Genomic DNA, 18,126 nt, shown 5'->3' on the forward strand with positions numbered 1-18,126 from the left:
AACTTTTCCCCCCCTCATCAGTTATGTGACTGCACATTTCCATATGGTGGTGTCTTTGTAAAAGGTGCATGGAGGTTAGATGCTGGCTTGCTCTACAAGAAGAGACACTTTTTCTGGTGACAGACTGCATAGATGAACATGTAAACCACAATGCGCTTAGAGCATCCTTCTACAGCAGCAGGAGCGTGAGGAACAAAACTTAAAAGTACTCAGTTGAAAGGTACCCTTGTTTGTCCTTCAGTAGAACAGCATTACAAAGCCTCTTCAACATGTACTTTGTCAAAAGGACAGTGAGGAACCAAACAAAAGAGACTCAAACCTCAGCCAATTAGAGTATCCTTAGGCTTTTCCCCAGGATCTGTTCTCTTTATTTTTTCCCTACTTTATCAGATGTGATTTAAAAACAGAACTCTGCATTTCAAAGGCCTCCCTTCTTGTGCCCATTACTGGCCTGCTTTGGAATTTATGGCTTAAGAAGAGGGAGACCTCTTGATTTCTTTACAAGAGATGTGATTAAAAGTTTGATAATATTAGGGGATATTCCAAGTTCATATTTCAGCTAGAGAGCCTGAATCCAACATGGTTCACTTTTACAGACGAGAGAACTGCTTAAACAACTGCCATTTCAATTACGACAAGAGCAGGTATTGTGATTTATAATGTAAATTTAAACATCAAACACGAATAGTCTTTAGGGGATGTTCAGAAGACAAAAATTATGCCCAAGAGACCTTTTTTGTCCCTTTCTTTCCCACAAAAAAATTACTTATAGCATTGTAACACACATTAATAGATAAGACTATTATGTTCACAATGCCTATTAAAGCCCTACAAACATGTGTCCTAGTAACCCTTTAACCATATACATACTATATATTTATTTGTTTTATTTATTTACAATAGCATCCACAACATGCTAGATGTTTTCTAAACATTCAAAAGAATGATCTCTCCTCTGAGGAGCTATGGACCAACAGACAGGTAGATGGACATAAGGAGCTAAGGGAAACAACAACAGGCAATCTATTTCTATATAAATCAAATCAATTCACTGTAAGCAGCACAGCAGAAGAAAACACAAGAGGGACTTCAGTATGGTCAGAGCAGGGGCCATGCAGATGAGTGAGCACACGTGCACAAACACACACCATCTGATTGCTTAGGTGGCCCTATGGTGCTTTATATCCAGGCATCCACTGGAACACTACAGTAATGGAAATACCTTTTTACACGTAGCTCAGGAGCAGTCCTCAGAGAGGGAAATGAAGAAACTGCCACAAACCAAAACTGATTAACTCAAAGAGAAGAATAATTCTTAACAAGTTTCTGAGCTGTAAACGTCAAGAAAGAGCTTTAGCCTATTGCTAAAAATGTCTTTGGTGGGTTTGTTTGTTTGTTCTTTGATTTTTGCAAAAGCCCAACCATGAATTTAGAGAAAAGGCTACGACAGATTTAAAGCATTTAATTTTCCACAAATGCAGGGCCATAAATTAAAATACTGCAATCCAATCCCATTAATAGTGCAAGAAAAACCTAAGTGGTTGCTTCGGTCTTTGCTTTTCATGAACTTGTGTCAAGCTCAGTGACTTCAAAGAGATTTCTATTTCATTTCTACGACTGAAGAGAACCGACAGAGTCTCTCTGCCATTCTCTGATGCCTTAAGAAAATAGAAAAAAAACATGCCTGTATCTCATTCCCCTAATGATTTTAGCTGCAAAAGGAATCCCAGGGTCGAAAGATGACCCTCAGGGCAAGGGCTTGAGGTCTGTCTCAGTATATAAGGCTTCTCCAAACCTACTCCATTATCTTCATTATTGTACACCAGAAATAAAAAGGGACTGACTCCTCTTCTGAAGTCTAAGTTAGAAAAGGATGGAATGTTTCATGTAAAATAACATCGTGTGACTTCGGTAATAGGTTTATGCCTTTGGGGACCTGAATGCTAAAGCAGTCTATGAGGATTTTCAGCAGAATTTGAGAAGGAAAAAAAGTGCACAATGCATCAATGATGAGTAAAATTCCACAGATTTTATATGTGCTAAAACGTTCCATGCCTATGTGCCACAATGCCTCATTCTCCACTGGATACTTGCGAAAGTCAAAAGCAAAATGGCAGATTCAGAAGATTAAAAATAATGGGCGTGAGGTTTAGGACTAAGTAGAAATCACAAAAAAGCAATCACTATACCTGTGGAAGAAAGAAAAAGCAAGCCAAGCATCCTTTGTAAATTTCTGAGGAAATGCTAGATAGACTGGCTTCCCTCAATGGGGCTTTTACAAGTACATATATACAACAAAACAATATTGCACCCTAAAATATACACATTGATCTCTAGCCACAAAATACTTTCTTAAAAGGAATGATGCTACCTGCTCCGAACAACCACACACACACACACACTGTAATATGTTTGGTAAAATCATTAAAATCCATATATTTTTGAGGGTGATTAGCACTTGCACCAGCAAATACTTTTCTTTTCCACATCTTAAATGGGTTTTGGATCAGGCCCTAAATATCCCACCCATCCAATATTTGTATATTGTCCCAATTTTGAAGGAGCAATCCACAACCTGTAATCTTAACATGCTAGCTCTTCCAGGAACTCAACAGATATTTTGGGGCTTTCACAATGCAATGCTGTTGCATCACATCATATCATAGTGTCACAATGAATACAGTATCACTAGGGCCCTAACAAAGCCCTGAAAAATGTTTCATGGACCGTGAAATCTGGTGTCCCCTCGAGAAATCTGGTCTTTGTATAGTATAGGGTAAAAGCACACAAGATTTCGAGGGGGAGACCAGCATTTCTCAAATTGGGGGTCCTGACCCAAAGGGAGTTGCAGGGGGGTCACAAGGTTATTTTAGGGGGGTTGTGGTATTGCCACCCTTACTTCTGCACTGCCTTCAGAGCCAAGTGGCTGGAGAATGGCAGCTGTTGGCCAGGTGCCCAGCTCTGAAGACAGCACCCCACCAGAATTGAGGGTGGTAATACCATGCCATGCCATGCCACCCTTACTTCTGCGCTACTACCTTCAGAGCTGGGTAGCTAAAGAGTGGTGGCTGCTGAGGGCCCAGAAGTAAGGGCGGCAATACCATATCAGGCCACCCTTACTGCTGCGCTGCTGCTGGCAGGGTCTCTGCCTTCAGAGGTGGGCTCCCAGCCAGCAGCCACCGTTCTCCAGCTGCCCAGCTCTGAAGGCCACCAGCAGCAGTGCAGAAGTAAGGGCAGCAGTGCCACAACCCCACCTCCTACAATAACCTTGCGAATCCCCACACACACACCCCGCCTTTTGGGGTCAGGACCCCTACAATTATAACACTGTGAAATTTCAGATTTAAATATCTGAAATCATGAAATTTATTATTTTTTAAATCCTATGACTGTGAAATTGACCAAAGTGGACCATGAATTTGATAGGGCCCTAAGTATCATATACCATTATGTCCCAACATTGCAATGTTAATTTCAGGACAACATGAAATGGCTTTGTGATGTGCCACTGTAAATGTTACAAAGACGTGACCTGCAGATTTGTGGCAAACAGCTTAAAGTGGAAACCCCATCTCAAACTTCAGTGTTATGTACCATTAAGTGTCATTTTTATGCTAATCACCAGATGCACTACACCTGGCCAAAAGTCTTCATCAGAATTCTTTTGGAGGTTTCAGTTACCCTGGTGTAAGTTAGCAAAGCTGAATCTGCTCATATGCTGTGCTTTGAATGTTTCAAGTGTACTTTTTCTTTAGTTTCAAAATACATTGTCAAATGGTAGAATGGATATATAAAGAAACAGAAATCTAGTTCATGCCTGGAGTCAAGAAGATTAAAGGAAACTCTTTGATTTAAACTATCACTACTGAAATTGTTTCTCTTCCCAGAGAAATAAACTAGGTATTATTATTATTTATATTACAACTGTGCCCAGCTAAGATCACAGCCTTATTGTGCAAGGTCCTGTACTTTCCATATTAAAATTTTGTACTGAGACATACAGCATCACCTGCTGTTGAGTTACCTGCATGTATTATTAGAGATTGCCAATTGTAGCACATCTTATCCAGAGAGAAAACATGATTTTTTTATTACTTGACTAGCAACAAGCAATGGCTGAGATCGCCACACTTGAACTGTGTCAACAAAACAGAGACACAAGGTGGGTGAGGTAATATATTTTATTGAACCAATTCTGTTGGGGAGAGAGAAACTTTTGAGCTAGATGGAGATCTTCTTGAGGTCAAGAGCTCATCTCTATCACCACCAGAAGTTGGTCCAATAAAAGATATTATCTCGTCACTTCGTGTCTCTAATATCCTGGGACCAACACAGCTACAACACTGCATATATCAATAAAACATAACAGTAACAAAAAGACTTTCTGAAAGAGTTAACACGCAAAGAGGCAGTGGTTGCAGTGTGAAGCTAACTTTTGAGAAAGACAATATTGTTTTGTGGAGGGTTTTAAAAAACAATTGAGAGTGGTTTGCCTTCCATACCCCATAAAGATAAAAATTTAATTAGCTACTTAAAAAAATTCATGCTGACTGGAACAAGGGGTGGTGGTGGGAGGGCTTGCTGAGATGACATATTCCCTCCTCACCACCTTTTAATGCTCTTATGCAAGTCTAATTTTTTTCCTAGTCAGCTCACCTCAGTGGCCTCCTTTTGTTTGACGCCCCATTTCCCATTCTCTTCTAACTTCTGAACTTTTGTTAGTTTGCTTTTAGGGAAAAGAAGAGTAGAACAAAACAAAACAACCACCTTCTTTTCTCTTTTTATTTCTGGATGGGGAGGAATCAGAGACGTGAATATGGCACCCTCATAATGATTTAACTAGGGCTTAATGAAATTTTCATCACAACCTGTTGTTCATTTTAATGGCCTTTGAAAGACAATAGAACAATGGCTAGAGGGAAGAAAAGATTTTCTGTTGCATACATTTGTAAAGCCCAACATTCAGTTGCTCCCCCCTCCCTCCCAATCTCTTTACAAAGCTGTATACCTTTTGTTTGTACTGTATATTTTCATTTTAGTGGAGATGAGGAAATGCATACGTGCTGTAACCATTCTCATCTCTAACTGTGGCCTTTCCTTAATGGAGTCTTTGGAGCATGCACAACTTCCTACTCCACAATTTATTTACATGTTGCCCAGAAATCCCTCTTCTTTCCCATCCCCTAAACAACTTTGCCTCTTCTTTTCCTCACTGCCCCACACACAGCCACAGTGTAGAAGTCTTTCCCACTCCAAGGCACAAAGAAGGTCATGACATTGGCCATAATGTCAGTGGTAAAAGCAAACCAGAATGGTTCAATATGTTTAATACCTTTTTAAAAAAATGGTTATTAAACAAAGCATTTGTTTTTTTAGCAGACTCTTACCAGGGGTCCCACTAAAGAGAAGACTAATTTACAGTTATGTCATGCATACGAGAGAGTGTGAATATACTTCTCTTTGCTTTTTTGTCAGCCAGTTTCCTTCAAATGTAGTCCTAAAAATTTCCCACAGGTATCATCAATGCACACCCAAGCATAGTATAGCTTTTGGGGAGCTCCGAGGTTGGGTTTTTTCCACTTTTATAAACTATTGAAAAGGGATAGGCTCACACAAAGTCAGATGGTGAGTAATACTGCAAGGTAACTAGGGAATCAGTAGCAGTGGGTTCATATAAGGGCACCAAATCCCTGTAGCCTTGGAAATCCACAAGGTCTACCAAAACAGTTATAATAATATTTTCTGGATGGCTCAGGGGAGTGCAATGGGACCTGGAGACTTCCATCTTTAGATCACTGGTTTAAATTCAGCCCAGATTGATAGCGATTGAAAATATTTCCCATCTAAAGGCTGTTCAGTGGCCTCTATGAAATGAGTTGGCCTGCTGCAGAACAGATGCATGGGCGGAGGGTGAACTGTGGGCTGGGGGAGGCTACTCCCAGCCCAGCCCAACCCTTCTGCCTGAGACCCCTCTGCCTTCCCCCACCAAAGCGCAGACACCTCCCCCGCCCACCACGGCCACCAGCTTCCCCCCCAAGGCCACCTGAGCACCCCTGGCCCTGGAGCACCAGGTGGGCAGTGAGGCTCCCCAGCTAAAGCCCTGGAGCGCTGGATGTGCAGCGCGGTGTCCCCCCTCCAAGCCCCAGAGCACCAGGTGGATGGGTGGCATGACCCCCACCCCGAAGTGCTGGGCAGGCAGCGCATCGCTGCCCCGCCAGCCCTGGACTGCAGGGAGGGTGGGCAGCGTGGCCCCCCCTTCCCCCAAACACCAGGCAGTGCAAACACAGCTCCAGCTGCCCAGAGTCCAGGCCAGGGCCGCAGGGGAAAGAGCCAGCCCACGGCCCCACAAAGTGCCAGCAGGAAGCAGGAGGAGGCCTGGGGCGGAGCATGGGTGGGACCACACAGAGCTGTTTGGGGAGGCACAGCTCCCCATGGACAGGTAGCTCGTATCTCTGGCAGCGAAGCCAAGGGCGGAAAGGGCACAGAGACTCTACTGCTACCTCCTAGAGGTGGTCCCTGAATGTTGGGGTGAAAAATTTCCACAGCAGCACAGGGGAAATGTGTATTACATTTACGTTTGCACAGTATCTGTTCCATAGATAAATAAAAGGATTATATTTTAGGGCACACTTAATCCAGGACCTTTCATGATTACCAAATTCCACCTTCTGTCCTTCAAATATTGGCGCTGTCTATACAAGTGGATTTTTTTCAAAAGTTTACCATCGTTGATAACACTGTTTTCAGCTCACTGGTGTTAGCAATGTCAGTAGCCTTAATGTAGACAGGCCCTAGCTTGTCACCACTGTAGCAACCAGCATGTCAATTAGACCGGATTCTGAGCTGGGTTAGAAGACATTGTGCTTATGGTGGCGGCAGCAACTAGCTCATATAAAGCAGAGTAGGGCAAAGCTGGGAAAAAAGTTTAAACAGTGCTGGTGAAATGGTGGAACACTTGTGAAAATTATCCCTAGTATAGAGAGGACACACACTTCCATTTTGCCAGCAACAAGTGCAGGAGATGGATGGATGGATATCCAAAGTTGACAGAACCTGGAGGAAAGAAAACAAAATTTTGGCTCATTTCCCAGGCCTTACCTTCTGGCTCGTTTTTGATGAGCTCTTCCATTTTTCTCTGCTTTAAAGTGTCTACAACATCTGCTAAGCTGCCTTTACGCCTTTCAGGGGTTCCCAGGGCTGTGCTGGACAATGACTCTCCACTCTGACGCCCACCTTCTTCTGCCTTCAAGGGTGAGGTAGATGAGTTGTGCGGGGCAAATGAAGACATCACTTTATTGCCATCAACTTCCTGAAAGAGGAGAGACATGAGATGAAACTTGAAAAAGAAGAAAAGGAAGAAAGAAATAACAACCCTTTGTTCTTTGAGTTCATTGCTGTTTGTTCTTCTGGTGAAACCTTTAAAAAGAAATGCAGTGCTTCAAAAACATCCAGAACAAAGCCTCTCGATAAAGGATAAACTAAGATTACAGGCTGAAGTGAGCAAAGATCAGCTTGCAGGAGAGAAACACAAAATACAGTTTTTCTCTAATTGAGGAGAAGTGCTGCACTCATAGGTTTTCTAATAACAATGGTATTGATTACCTTTAATTGTTTGCTCTTTTACAGCTTTCTATGCGCAATCTTCAGATTTTTTCCCTAGGATAATTAATTTCCTGCCTTTTTAAAGCACTTAATGCCATGATGGCTAGTTGCTGTTGGAAATGAAATAATAATCAGCTATTAAATCCCTGCACTATATGATTTTTTTTTTCAACTCACAGTTCAAGTAGCTCTCCGATCTCTAAGGAAAGAAGCAATCATTTTACTGCTTCTAATTCATTTTCTTTCCTCCTCTTCCATTTCATACCCTCTTTCCTTTTAAAGACAATATTTTTCACAAGGGTGGTCCTCATCACACTCATAGGTGGCATAGTGACACAACTGCACAATTTCCTAAGATACAGGCATAATCGGCCTTGCATTAAAGTCAACAGGCGCAATCTCATTGACTTTAACAGATGACAGATCTAGGTCCTATATGTACAAACTTGCCTCCATTAATGCGGGGGCCTTCGTCTCTGCAGTGCCTGGCACATGCAGGATCTTTTTTTGACTGAAGGACTCTCCCTTCTCTTTTTAAATCTTTTTTGACACTCTTGCATATGCCTCTTAAATCCTTTCTTCCTCTGCTATTGCTTTAGAAACCAATCCTGCAAACACTTATGTGCTTAAAGTTAACTATGTACTTGATTAGTTCCTTTGATTTTAATGTCTTCATTCAGGTCCTTAATTTGTTACATATCATATCTATATTACATAATGTTGCAAAATTATATATTTCTATTATCTGTCTTAAACATTTTCTTCTGTTCAGATTCTTCTCTTATTCTTTAGCTCTTAATAACACTATAAAGTATTTCCTTATATGTTTGTATAAAATGTTGGATAATTATTTCCATTATTAATAAAGTCAGTGAACCAGATTCTGATCTCAGTTATAAAGCTGGTAGAAAAAAATCATTGCACTTTTAAAAACTGTTTCCATTTTGCAGGGTTTGAAAATGGATCCATTTTCCATTTTTTGTTAAACTGGTTTCCACCAAAAAAAAAAATTTCCAAATCATTTTTGGTAGTTTTCATTTATTAAAACCACATTTTCTATTGGTTTTCATGTAACCAAATTTTTTCCATAACCCTTTTGGTAAACAATTTTATTAAAATATATAGTGGAATATTTCATGAAGTTTCAATAATGTTGACAATTTTTCATAGAACATTTCATTTTTAGAAAAATGCCCTCCCCCCTTTTTCTTTTTAAATGAAAAAACTTCCTGTGAAAACTGGCCCTACACACTTACATTGGTGAATCTATGGAGTCACTTCAATACATTCTTTAACTGAGATCAGAAGTTGGCCTATTATCTACTCCAAAAGCCTGATCCAAAGCCCACTGGATTCAAAGCCTTTCTAATGACCTCAGTGGGCTTTGGACCAGGCCATAAAAGAATATTCTGACTCCAGCTGACAAAAACATTCCATTTTGCTTGAGGTTCCCTCCAAGTTTGATCTACAAGTGGAAAGTTATCTGTTGCTACCAATGGGTTTCAACAACAGGTAGAGCTAACTTGGACATGAATATAGTTTTACTGCAAGCAGAATAAAATATGTTCAACCATTGATGTAATGGTTTTAATCATCTTCAGCACTAGTACAAGCTTTACCCGTCACTCATACATATTGTCAAGCAATAGCAATATTAATAATGTTCTGAAAAACTTCTCGCTTGTTTGCCCTATCAAGACAAAAAAGCCAACTGTCTTCCTTAGTTACAGTTCTTGACTGAGTCTACACCATTAAGAGGTTCCAGGAACAAATGTTGCTAACAATTTTTGAAGGGCAACAAGCTCCTTGCTTTCTTTTTTCCCCCCTCCAAACCGGGCTCCAAAGATACTAAACATATTTTTGCATGCTTCATATATCAGACAGATTGGGAAAAGGTATTTGCAATGGGAGCCTAAATAGCTTTACTGGTCCCTTATACATTTTGTGATGGTTTTTGATGATGTGATGACCAACTGAAAACAAAAATGATCTTGTTTCTGTTTTCTTTTGTTTGTTGGGTGTGTGTGTGGTGGTGGTTAATGATAGCTTTGGGTTGTATATTCAGGACTGCAGCTATTGAAGGAAGATACAATAAAATGCAAGGCAACTTTTAAAAAACATATTTTACAAACTACTTGGCATGCAAACCGTATCCCAGAATACTTTCCATTACTAAAAGTTATATGGGCTATTTGTTCAGGAGGGGGAAATTGCATCAAGATAGAAGAGTGGTGTTGTGATTAATACACTGGACTAAGGCTCAGGTGATCTGCGTTCAAATCCTGGTTCTTCCATACTTCCTGTGTGACCTTGGGCAAATTTCTCTGGGTCTCAGTTTCTCATTGCTAAAATAGGGATGAGAGTAATACTTCCTTACTTTGCTAGGGTATTATAAGGATAAATTGATTAATGATTGTGAGGTGCTCTGATGGGGGAGGGCCACATACATACCAATACACAGTGCGGGGGGAGGGAGGGGAGAGGGAGGGGAGGAATCATTCAGACCTAAGCCCTGTACAGACTTCAAAGAACATATCTGTGCATTAAATTACATTTTAAAATTCCTGCTCCAAGAGTAAATTGTTTTCACCCTTTGTTGAAACCACACCATCTGTGTGTGTGCATACATAGTGTTTGAATATCATTTTTATGGGCTATTCATGCCCAGGTGGTTCTTAATGTACACTACACTTAATTAAAACACACATACAGTAGGCTCACAGCTGCATTCAAATCTTTGTGAGCTAAGTTAAGGTACAGTGAATTATTCATCCAAAAAGATCTGCAGCAATCATACATTCGTTGTGTGATTTACAATCTAAAAAGAATCTTCTCCTCCCAGTGCACAGGAATGGGTGCACACTGCATCCATTAACGTTAATTAGAGTTTCACGTATAAACCTCAGCATATCAAGGTAAGCCTATACCCTCCACCAGACTAGCCATGATTTTATCCTGTGATCATTCTGCACAACAGCCTGAAATGCTTAACTGTTGTCTTTGTTTCACTTTACTCACTTCTATTTAATTTCACATTCTATTTCACATCTTTATTAGGAGAAAAAAACAAAACAAAAGACAAAGCCTTTCAGACCTATTAAGTCTTTCATTGTTTGAAAAAAGAAGAAACTTACTCATGGTTATGGACATATGTTAAGAGCTGTATAAATCTAAGGAACTTTCAGTCAGGGAATTCTTGAGAAATTATGCATGAGACTTTAAACATCCCACTGCCAACACCTTGAAGAATCCTTAATGGCAAGAGGACAGCACTTCAGAAACTGCCTAAAATTAATCCCAGTGGTGGAAAGTCTCCCTTCAACTTAGTGAGACTTAGCAGGTCTGTCTTTTGAAAAAAAAAAAGACACACAATTTTACTCAGTTTACTGAAAGAAAAGCACATTACAATTTTCTAGCATGTATCATAAAAAAAAAAAAAGCAGCAGCATGCACCAGCTTCTCTAAATACTTGTTAAGATAGGAAAATTTACAGAAATTTAGCAGACCTCACAAGTGTTACAAACCCCTGTCACCACAACAGTGGAAAACTAGATGCTGTTGCTAATTCACCCAGGAATATTCTCTGTCCACTATGTAATCGTTTCACCTGTTCAAATTTGATTACATTTCAGCCTCTGGCTCTGCTAATCCCTGTAACAGTTTTATGCAGTGAGCAGCTGTTTTGTGTATGGGGGTCCATTGTTCATTTACATTGTGAATTGCTTGCTAATGTGTGCTGACACAACACTCAATCAAACTCCGAACTAGGACTGTACTCACCAACACCTGATGTAGTCGTTTCTTGTTTTCTCCACTTTAGATGGCAGTCAGGAACCTACAAAGATCCTGCTGACAAGGTCATTCGGGCTGGGCCCTTTTCTCTCTTCACCCCCACCAACAATGAAAAATAGATTGACCCAAGATTCAAGCCTTCTGGTTCTATTCAGATCGAGAATCCCTCAGAAACACTTGTTCGTTTATATGAAAGTTGCTACCTGTGGACGAATCTCTCTTCCAAGGTTTAATGATAAAACAGGCTTCTGCCCTTTCAGGATGAGGTCAATAATCTTCCTTTGTTAATCTTGGGCAAGCTTTACTTAATCTAGCCCCCTTGTCACCTTTGTGATTGACAGGAAAAGTCATGTCACTGGACAATGGACTTATCCTCACTGAGCGATAGATTTTTAAAGATTACTCAGTGTTACCCTTGCTCTCATAAAAAGTACAAATATTTTGCTATTAAACAAACTTTATTTATATCTTTAAAATGGCCTGTTTCCATTTCCACAGTCTGAGTAAGACCCTCTGCCAATTTTAAAGTGATGGTAAAATATTTATTCAAAAGGAACAAGTTGTACATTATGCAGATTTCTATAGTATCTTTTAGCATTCTAAGTATGTTTCAGCCTCTGCTTCTTAGCCTTTGGATGCACATTATCAGATATGTTTCAGAGGAACAGCCGTGTTAGTCTGTAGTCAGTGATGAAGTGAGCTGTGGCTCACGAAAGCTCATGCTCAAATAAATTGGTTAGTCTCTAAGGTGCCACAAGTACTCCTTTTCTATTATCAGATATGACTTCTCAGCTTCTAATCCAAAATTAAACTCAGACAGATAGAAATCTGTGCTTCTGTAACATTAAAGTTGTTACCTAAGCTGACCAATAACCAAATGGAAATTCAGAGCTAAGCTGAAACTGTTAGTTACCACTGTTGTTCTGGGATGCTATATCTGAAGTATTAAAATGATAAAGGGAAGCTGACTTTTGGGGCTGCAGCCAAAAATACCTGGAATAAGATGCCTGTCTTTAAAACAAGCACTAATATTGTCTGGTTTAAAGACACATTTGATCCTTTATGTTAAGAATAACCTAACAACAGGGTTTTTAAAAGCTGGACTTCTGCCCATTTTTTGCTTCTTTATAATATGTGAAGACGACGACAAGAAAAAAAAGATTTTTTTTCCTGTCTTTTAAATTAGATATTTAGGCCCTGTCTACCCTAGAATACTCTACAGCGACTGGAAAACTAGTGAAGTTATGTCTACAAGGTCAAGAGATTGAAAACAGAGCAATTGTGAAGGTAAGGGATTTTTAGTCAGACTGCTTAGAAGTGCTTGCATTTTGTTAACAGCTATTCAATTTCAATGCCTAATATATATTTTGGAGAAAGGACATCTTTGGTAAATCCTTTTGTTACCTCCCTACTTCTTCAACTAAAGAAAGAGAACTCACAGTACCAAGAAAGACCAAACTTGACATTTGTGATATTTCTAAGGTTGAAAACCAACCAACCCACAAAAAAAACACACAAAGCAGGAAATTCTTTTCCCCAGACAAAAACCTTTCTGGCCTATTTTGTGCATTATAAAGTAGTAAAAACAAAAGAATCAAACTTTATTTTTTTTAAATGCAGAACATCTTTCAGCTCTGTTACTGTAGAAAAACTTAAAATTCAGACAGTTCAGTATTGACTGGTATTTCACAGGATTATAAGTGGGATATTCAAAGGATCCTAACTGACCCAAGCAGAAGTCCCATTGATTTTCAGTAAGAATTGTGCTACTGAATCACTAAAGAATTTTTGACATCCCTCCGCCCCACAAGAATCCTGTGTTATGTTTGTGTTGTACTGAGGATGTTGTTTGAAAACTGCATGGTGGTGGCTGTACTCATGGCACCTTCAAGAAGATTAAACGAATATTTCATGAGTCTAGTCTAGTGAACAACTTAAAAACGTAGAACTAACTAGCTTCTATCTTATATTTAAATAGGTCTTTTGTCTATGAATTCTCTCTCTCGCAGCAGAATTGTCAGTCAATGATGGGGGGAGACGTGATCTCTAAAGAGATCTGAAAAAGGCAATGGAGGATACTTGGAGTACAAGAGAGTATGCAAAAAGACAGTGTGCAAAAAGGCATGGAGGAGGGAAAAAAGGAGGTGTGTGTGTGAAATAGGAAATACCATTATAAATTAAGGATTGGGCAGAACATAGGGTTCAGGTAGGGGTGTAGGAGGAAATAAGAGCTGAGATGCTGGAAGTCATAGCACTGATGAGCCTCAGGTTCTGGTCCTGTAACCAGATCTATGAAAGCAGAGCCCTCCACCCACACAGAGTTTCATTGCAGCATCACAGGGCCTCAAAGTGAGGGGGAGGAGCTGAAATGGAGAAGCAGTCGGTGAATGGATCTGAGAAGTGGAGTGATGAGGTCATGGTGGTGGAAGAAGAAGAATTTTAACTGCATCATTTTGGAGAGGGACTCTTTAATGAGAGATGTTTCTAAATGCAGAGGTTCACATTTTCACTGATTATATAGACTATACTACACTCAACTGAAATTAAATTGATTTAAGAAAAATATTCTTTTGACTCTGCGAAATGGATAATGCATTTGGAATTCTATGAACACATCTTTTGGAATGGTCTTAAATTATCCAACTTTTAGATGATTTAGTTCCTTATTTAAAGCATTGACATATTACTTGGTATTGGATTCCTTTTTGGCAATCATTGCTGCTTCTTGTCCTTTGGGCTGAAATCCAGCGTTGTGCCTCTTTAATGACTTCTACCATAAGACTGGAAACTCCATTGACAGGAGTTTGGGTGTGATGATCTAACTGGTCTTTTCCATCTGTAACTTCTATGATTCTCAAGGAACATGGTCTAATAATTAAAGCACAGAATTGGGAAGCAAGGAATCTGGTCAATGATATCCAGCATGCCAGTTATCTTCCCTGTGCTTTAGTTTTCCCATATTAAAAGTGGAGATAAGAATAAATACTAAATAAATACTTAAGGTTTTTTGGAGATGGTACATTATTGTTCCTAAAGAGCTTGAAGAGTGCTGCATGAAAGGCTCTAGAGAAGTGTTATTTATATTAATAAAAGGGAGTTAGGTGCCTAAAATACTTGGGCACTTTGGAAAATCCCACTAGGCACCTATATGAATCTTTAGGCACCTACATATCTTCGAAAATCTGGCCCATAGTCCTTGCCCATAGATCTTAACATCTACATAGGCCAAAACTAAGCACAAAAGCAAGCTGCCAACCATATGACAGAGAGAGACACAGTGACAAAGCACTGGGAGGAGAGCATGTTGCGAGATTAGTATTCAAATCACAGGACCTTGAGATAGGCTTTAACACTAATGAGTCTAGCTGAAGAAGTACAGTTTGATGAAGGATGTAAATTAGGAGAACTTAGGAGCCTGATGACCTGGACTAGGAAGATTGTTCTAGTTGAAAAGGACACCATGAAAGACTTAAAACTCTGACAATTTTCAGCACAATTAATATGGCTCCTGTAAGGCACTAGGAATGGGATACTAACAAGTGCTCAGGGCTGGCCCAACTGGGCTTCCCTTGAAATCAATTTACCTTCGACTTCAAGGAGAGCAGAGTTAGGGCAATACTGAGCACTTCTGAAAATCCCACACTGAAGTTCGGGTATGTCATTGAACCTGTCCAGAGCCATATCCACTGTGGTGTTCAGATGTGCAAATCAGCATTTTCACATTTGGCTTCCTTAGTGCTGCATGACTAGAAGAATCCATGCTCAGAAGCACCCTAGGACTGCATTGCAAACAAAGATTGAGATCTATCAGCACAGCCTGAGCTGCGTGTATGTAACCTACATGGCAACTCCGTGTATTACTCTGGGCTTTAATCAATGTCACACAATCATTAGACAATCACTGCACATGCTGCCCAGGTGTTTGATTCCTTTCTTTCATGGAATGCTGCCAAGCCGCCTAATCCTCCTTTCTCTCAACTCCCCTGGATATGCTGCCAGTTCTCTTCTCTACTACTTTTCCATCAGTAGCTCTTCAGTCCTCTCTGGTTGTAAGTTTCCATACATTGGGGGATGTCTGCTCCAGTCCTGTCTGTGGCAGCAGTCTGTGAGGACAACTCTCTTTTCTGATCTTCCCTCCATTCCCCATAGCAATGGCCCATATAGGAGACTGCATCCCCCTTATTTCCAGCTACATTTACAATCATGCAAGCTCTTCTCTTGGTCCAACAGAGGCAGCTGAAAGTAACTAAGAGACCTCACCTGGAATACTGTGTGCAGTTCTGGTCTCTCATGTTTAAGAAGGAGGAATTCAAACTGGAACAGGTACAGAGAAGGGCTACTAGGATGATCCAAGGAGTGGAAAACCTGTCTTATGAAAGGAGACTCATAGAGCTTGGCTTGTTTAGCCTAATAAAAAGAAGGTTGAGGGGAGATATGATTGCTCTCTATAAATATATCAGAGGGATAAATACCGGAGAGGGAGAGGAATTATTTAAGCTCAGTACCAATGTGGACACAAGAACAAATGGATATAAACTGGCCACCAGGAAGTTTAGACTTGAAATTAGACGAAGGTTTCTAACCATCAGAGGAGTAAAGTTCTGGAATAGCCTTCCAAGGGAAGCAGTGGGGGCAAAAGATCTATCTGGCTTTAAGATTAAACTCAATAAGTTTATGGAGGAGATGGTATGATGGGATAAGATGATTTTGGTAATTAAATATTCATGGTAAATAGGCCTAATGGCCTGTGATGGGGTGTGAGATGGGGTGGGATCTGAGTTACCCAGGAAAGAATTTTCCATAGTATCTGGCTGGTGAATCTTGCCCATATGCTCAGGGTTTAGCTGATTGCCATATTTGGGGTTGGGAAGGAATTTTGCTCCAGGGCAAATTGGAAGAGGCCCTGGAGGTTTTTCGCCTTCCTCTGTAGCATGGGGCACAGGCCACTTGCTGGAGGATTCTCTGCTCCTTGAAGTCTTTAAACCATGATTTGAGGACTTCAATAGCTCAGACATATGTGAGAGGTTTTTTACAGGAGTGCGTGGGTGAGATTCTGTGGCCTGCGTTGTGCAGGAGGTCAGACTAGATGATCACAATGGTCCCTTCTGACCTTAGTATCTATGAATTTATAAGTAGGAGGAGCCAGCCTCCAGCGACCATCAGTGGTCCCCAGATTATAGTTTGATAACCACTGCCTTAATACAAACCTTTCTTGGCCTCTCACTGATCTTTCCACACAAACAGCTCACATCCAGTATTTCTTATTGGTCTGGGCTTATTCAGATTTCTGTATTTGGGGGCATTGCAGATCAAAAAATTATGAGTACAACTATGCATCTGCAGTGGTGAAGGGTGCATAAAGCAAATGTTGATAAACTTTGGAGCCACTTTTGAAAATCCCCCCCCCCCTTCAGTTTTCTGGGTCATTTAAATTTTATCTTGTTTTTACCCAAACTCTTTGCATAGTTTTTCATATAGGCTATCATAAAATGTTCCCTGTATAAAGAAACTGCAAATCCTTGCTTTGCATGAGGGATAATAAAAATAATCATGCCGATAGTACGGTGTTGCATAAATTTGGCAAGGGACTTGCAGTGACACAGATCCTGTTTAGGTAGCGATGCCACACATATCTCTCCGTTTCCCTAAAATGCTCCCCTTTTCTTCAAAAACACTGATCTCAAGAATGAAATGTAGGTTTTCATTTGCTCTCAAAAACACTTAATAAGCAAGAGTGACATTTTGAGAATTGCTAATATATTAACCACAACCTGTAAAAACAAAGAACATTTTGTACTATGACAGCCTCGTTATCTTCTTGCTAGTGATCTGTATGGCTAAAAACAATAAATAAAATCCTGCAAAAGCACTTTAAGACATTTATGATCTCTTCCCTGAGGGATTAAAGATCATCCTTAAGACCTTGCTAAACAAAAACAAGTCCACTTATCAAAACTGTTTGGTTTAGTCTTTAATTTGTATTAAACCCTTTTGCTAGTTTGGAAAAAACATGGTATAAAATGACCATCGTTTTAAAATATGAAATTACTTACTGATCAAGTACTACAATACTTTCCCACAACCTTGTTATGGGATGCCGTAGGCTTCCAATGACTGGCAGGCAGGCTGTTCTCGGGTTTTCTACTTTTGATATTTTCAATATACTATAAATTTATAACACTCACAGATGGGAAAGTGCTATGAGATCACCTAGTCCATTGCTTAGTGACCAATGGAAGATTGTTCCCTAAGGGCTAGATTCCAGCTAGTCCTTTATGTGGGTGTGTGGTGCGGGGAATAGAATAAAGAACTCCACTCCTTTGTCAATATCATGCACAGGCTGGCCAGAATTACAGCCTCCCTTTCGGAGCTGCTACCAGAATACTCCTTAAGGGGAGGATCACAGTGTTTGAAAGGGGGAATGCTGCACCCTAAATGGGCTGTAGTAGTTTGTGCTCCCCTACATGGGCTCTGCTTACTCTACAAGCTAGGGGTGTTATTCCGCGGCTCATGTACACAGACTTGTGCTAGCTCTGATTGAGCTAGCAGGACTATAAATAGCAGTGTAGCCATGGCAGCAGAAGCAGAGGTACTGCTGAGCCGTGTGGAGTACAAACTTGCCCGGAATCAGTGGGTATGTACTCCGCACAGCTCAACCATGCCTCCACTGCCATTACCCATGCTACTGTGGCTATTGCTACTCACACTGGCTTGATGAGAGCTAGCCTGAGT

General features: G+C 40.3%; 1 protein-coding gene across 16 annotated transcripts in view; it reads right to left on the bottom strand.

Moving 5' to 3' along the window:
- Positions 1-18,126, bottom strand: part of SOX5 (SRY-box transcription factor 5) — an 838,708-nt gene that overhangs the window by 266,109 nt on the left and 554,473 nt on the right. For all 16 annotated transcript variants that reach the window (XM_048826912.2, XM_075121858.1, XM_075121862.1 and 13 more), the window contains one exon: positions 7,099-7,309. In XM_048826912.2, the coding sequence (XP_048682869.1) occupies positions 7,099-7,309 (211 nt within the window). The remainder of the gene's footprint in view (positions 1-7,098; positions 7,310-18,126) is intronic.

The sequence above is a fragment of the Caretta caretta genome, chromosome 1 (assembly GCF_965140235.1).
Source record: "Caretta caretta isolate rCarCar2 chromosome 1, rCarCar1.hap1, whole genome shotgun sequence".
In the NCBI taxonomy this organism is placed as follows: Eukaryota; Metazoa; Chordata; order Testudines; family Cheloniidae; genus Caretta; species Caretta caretta.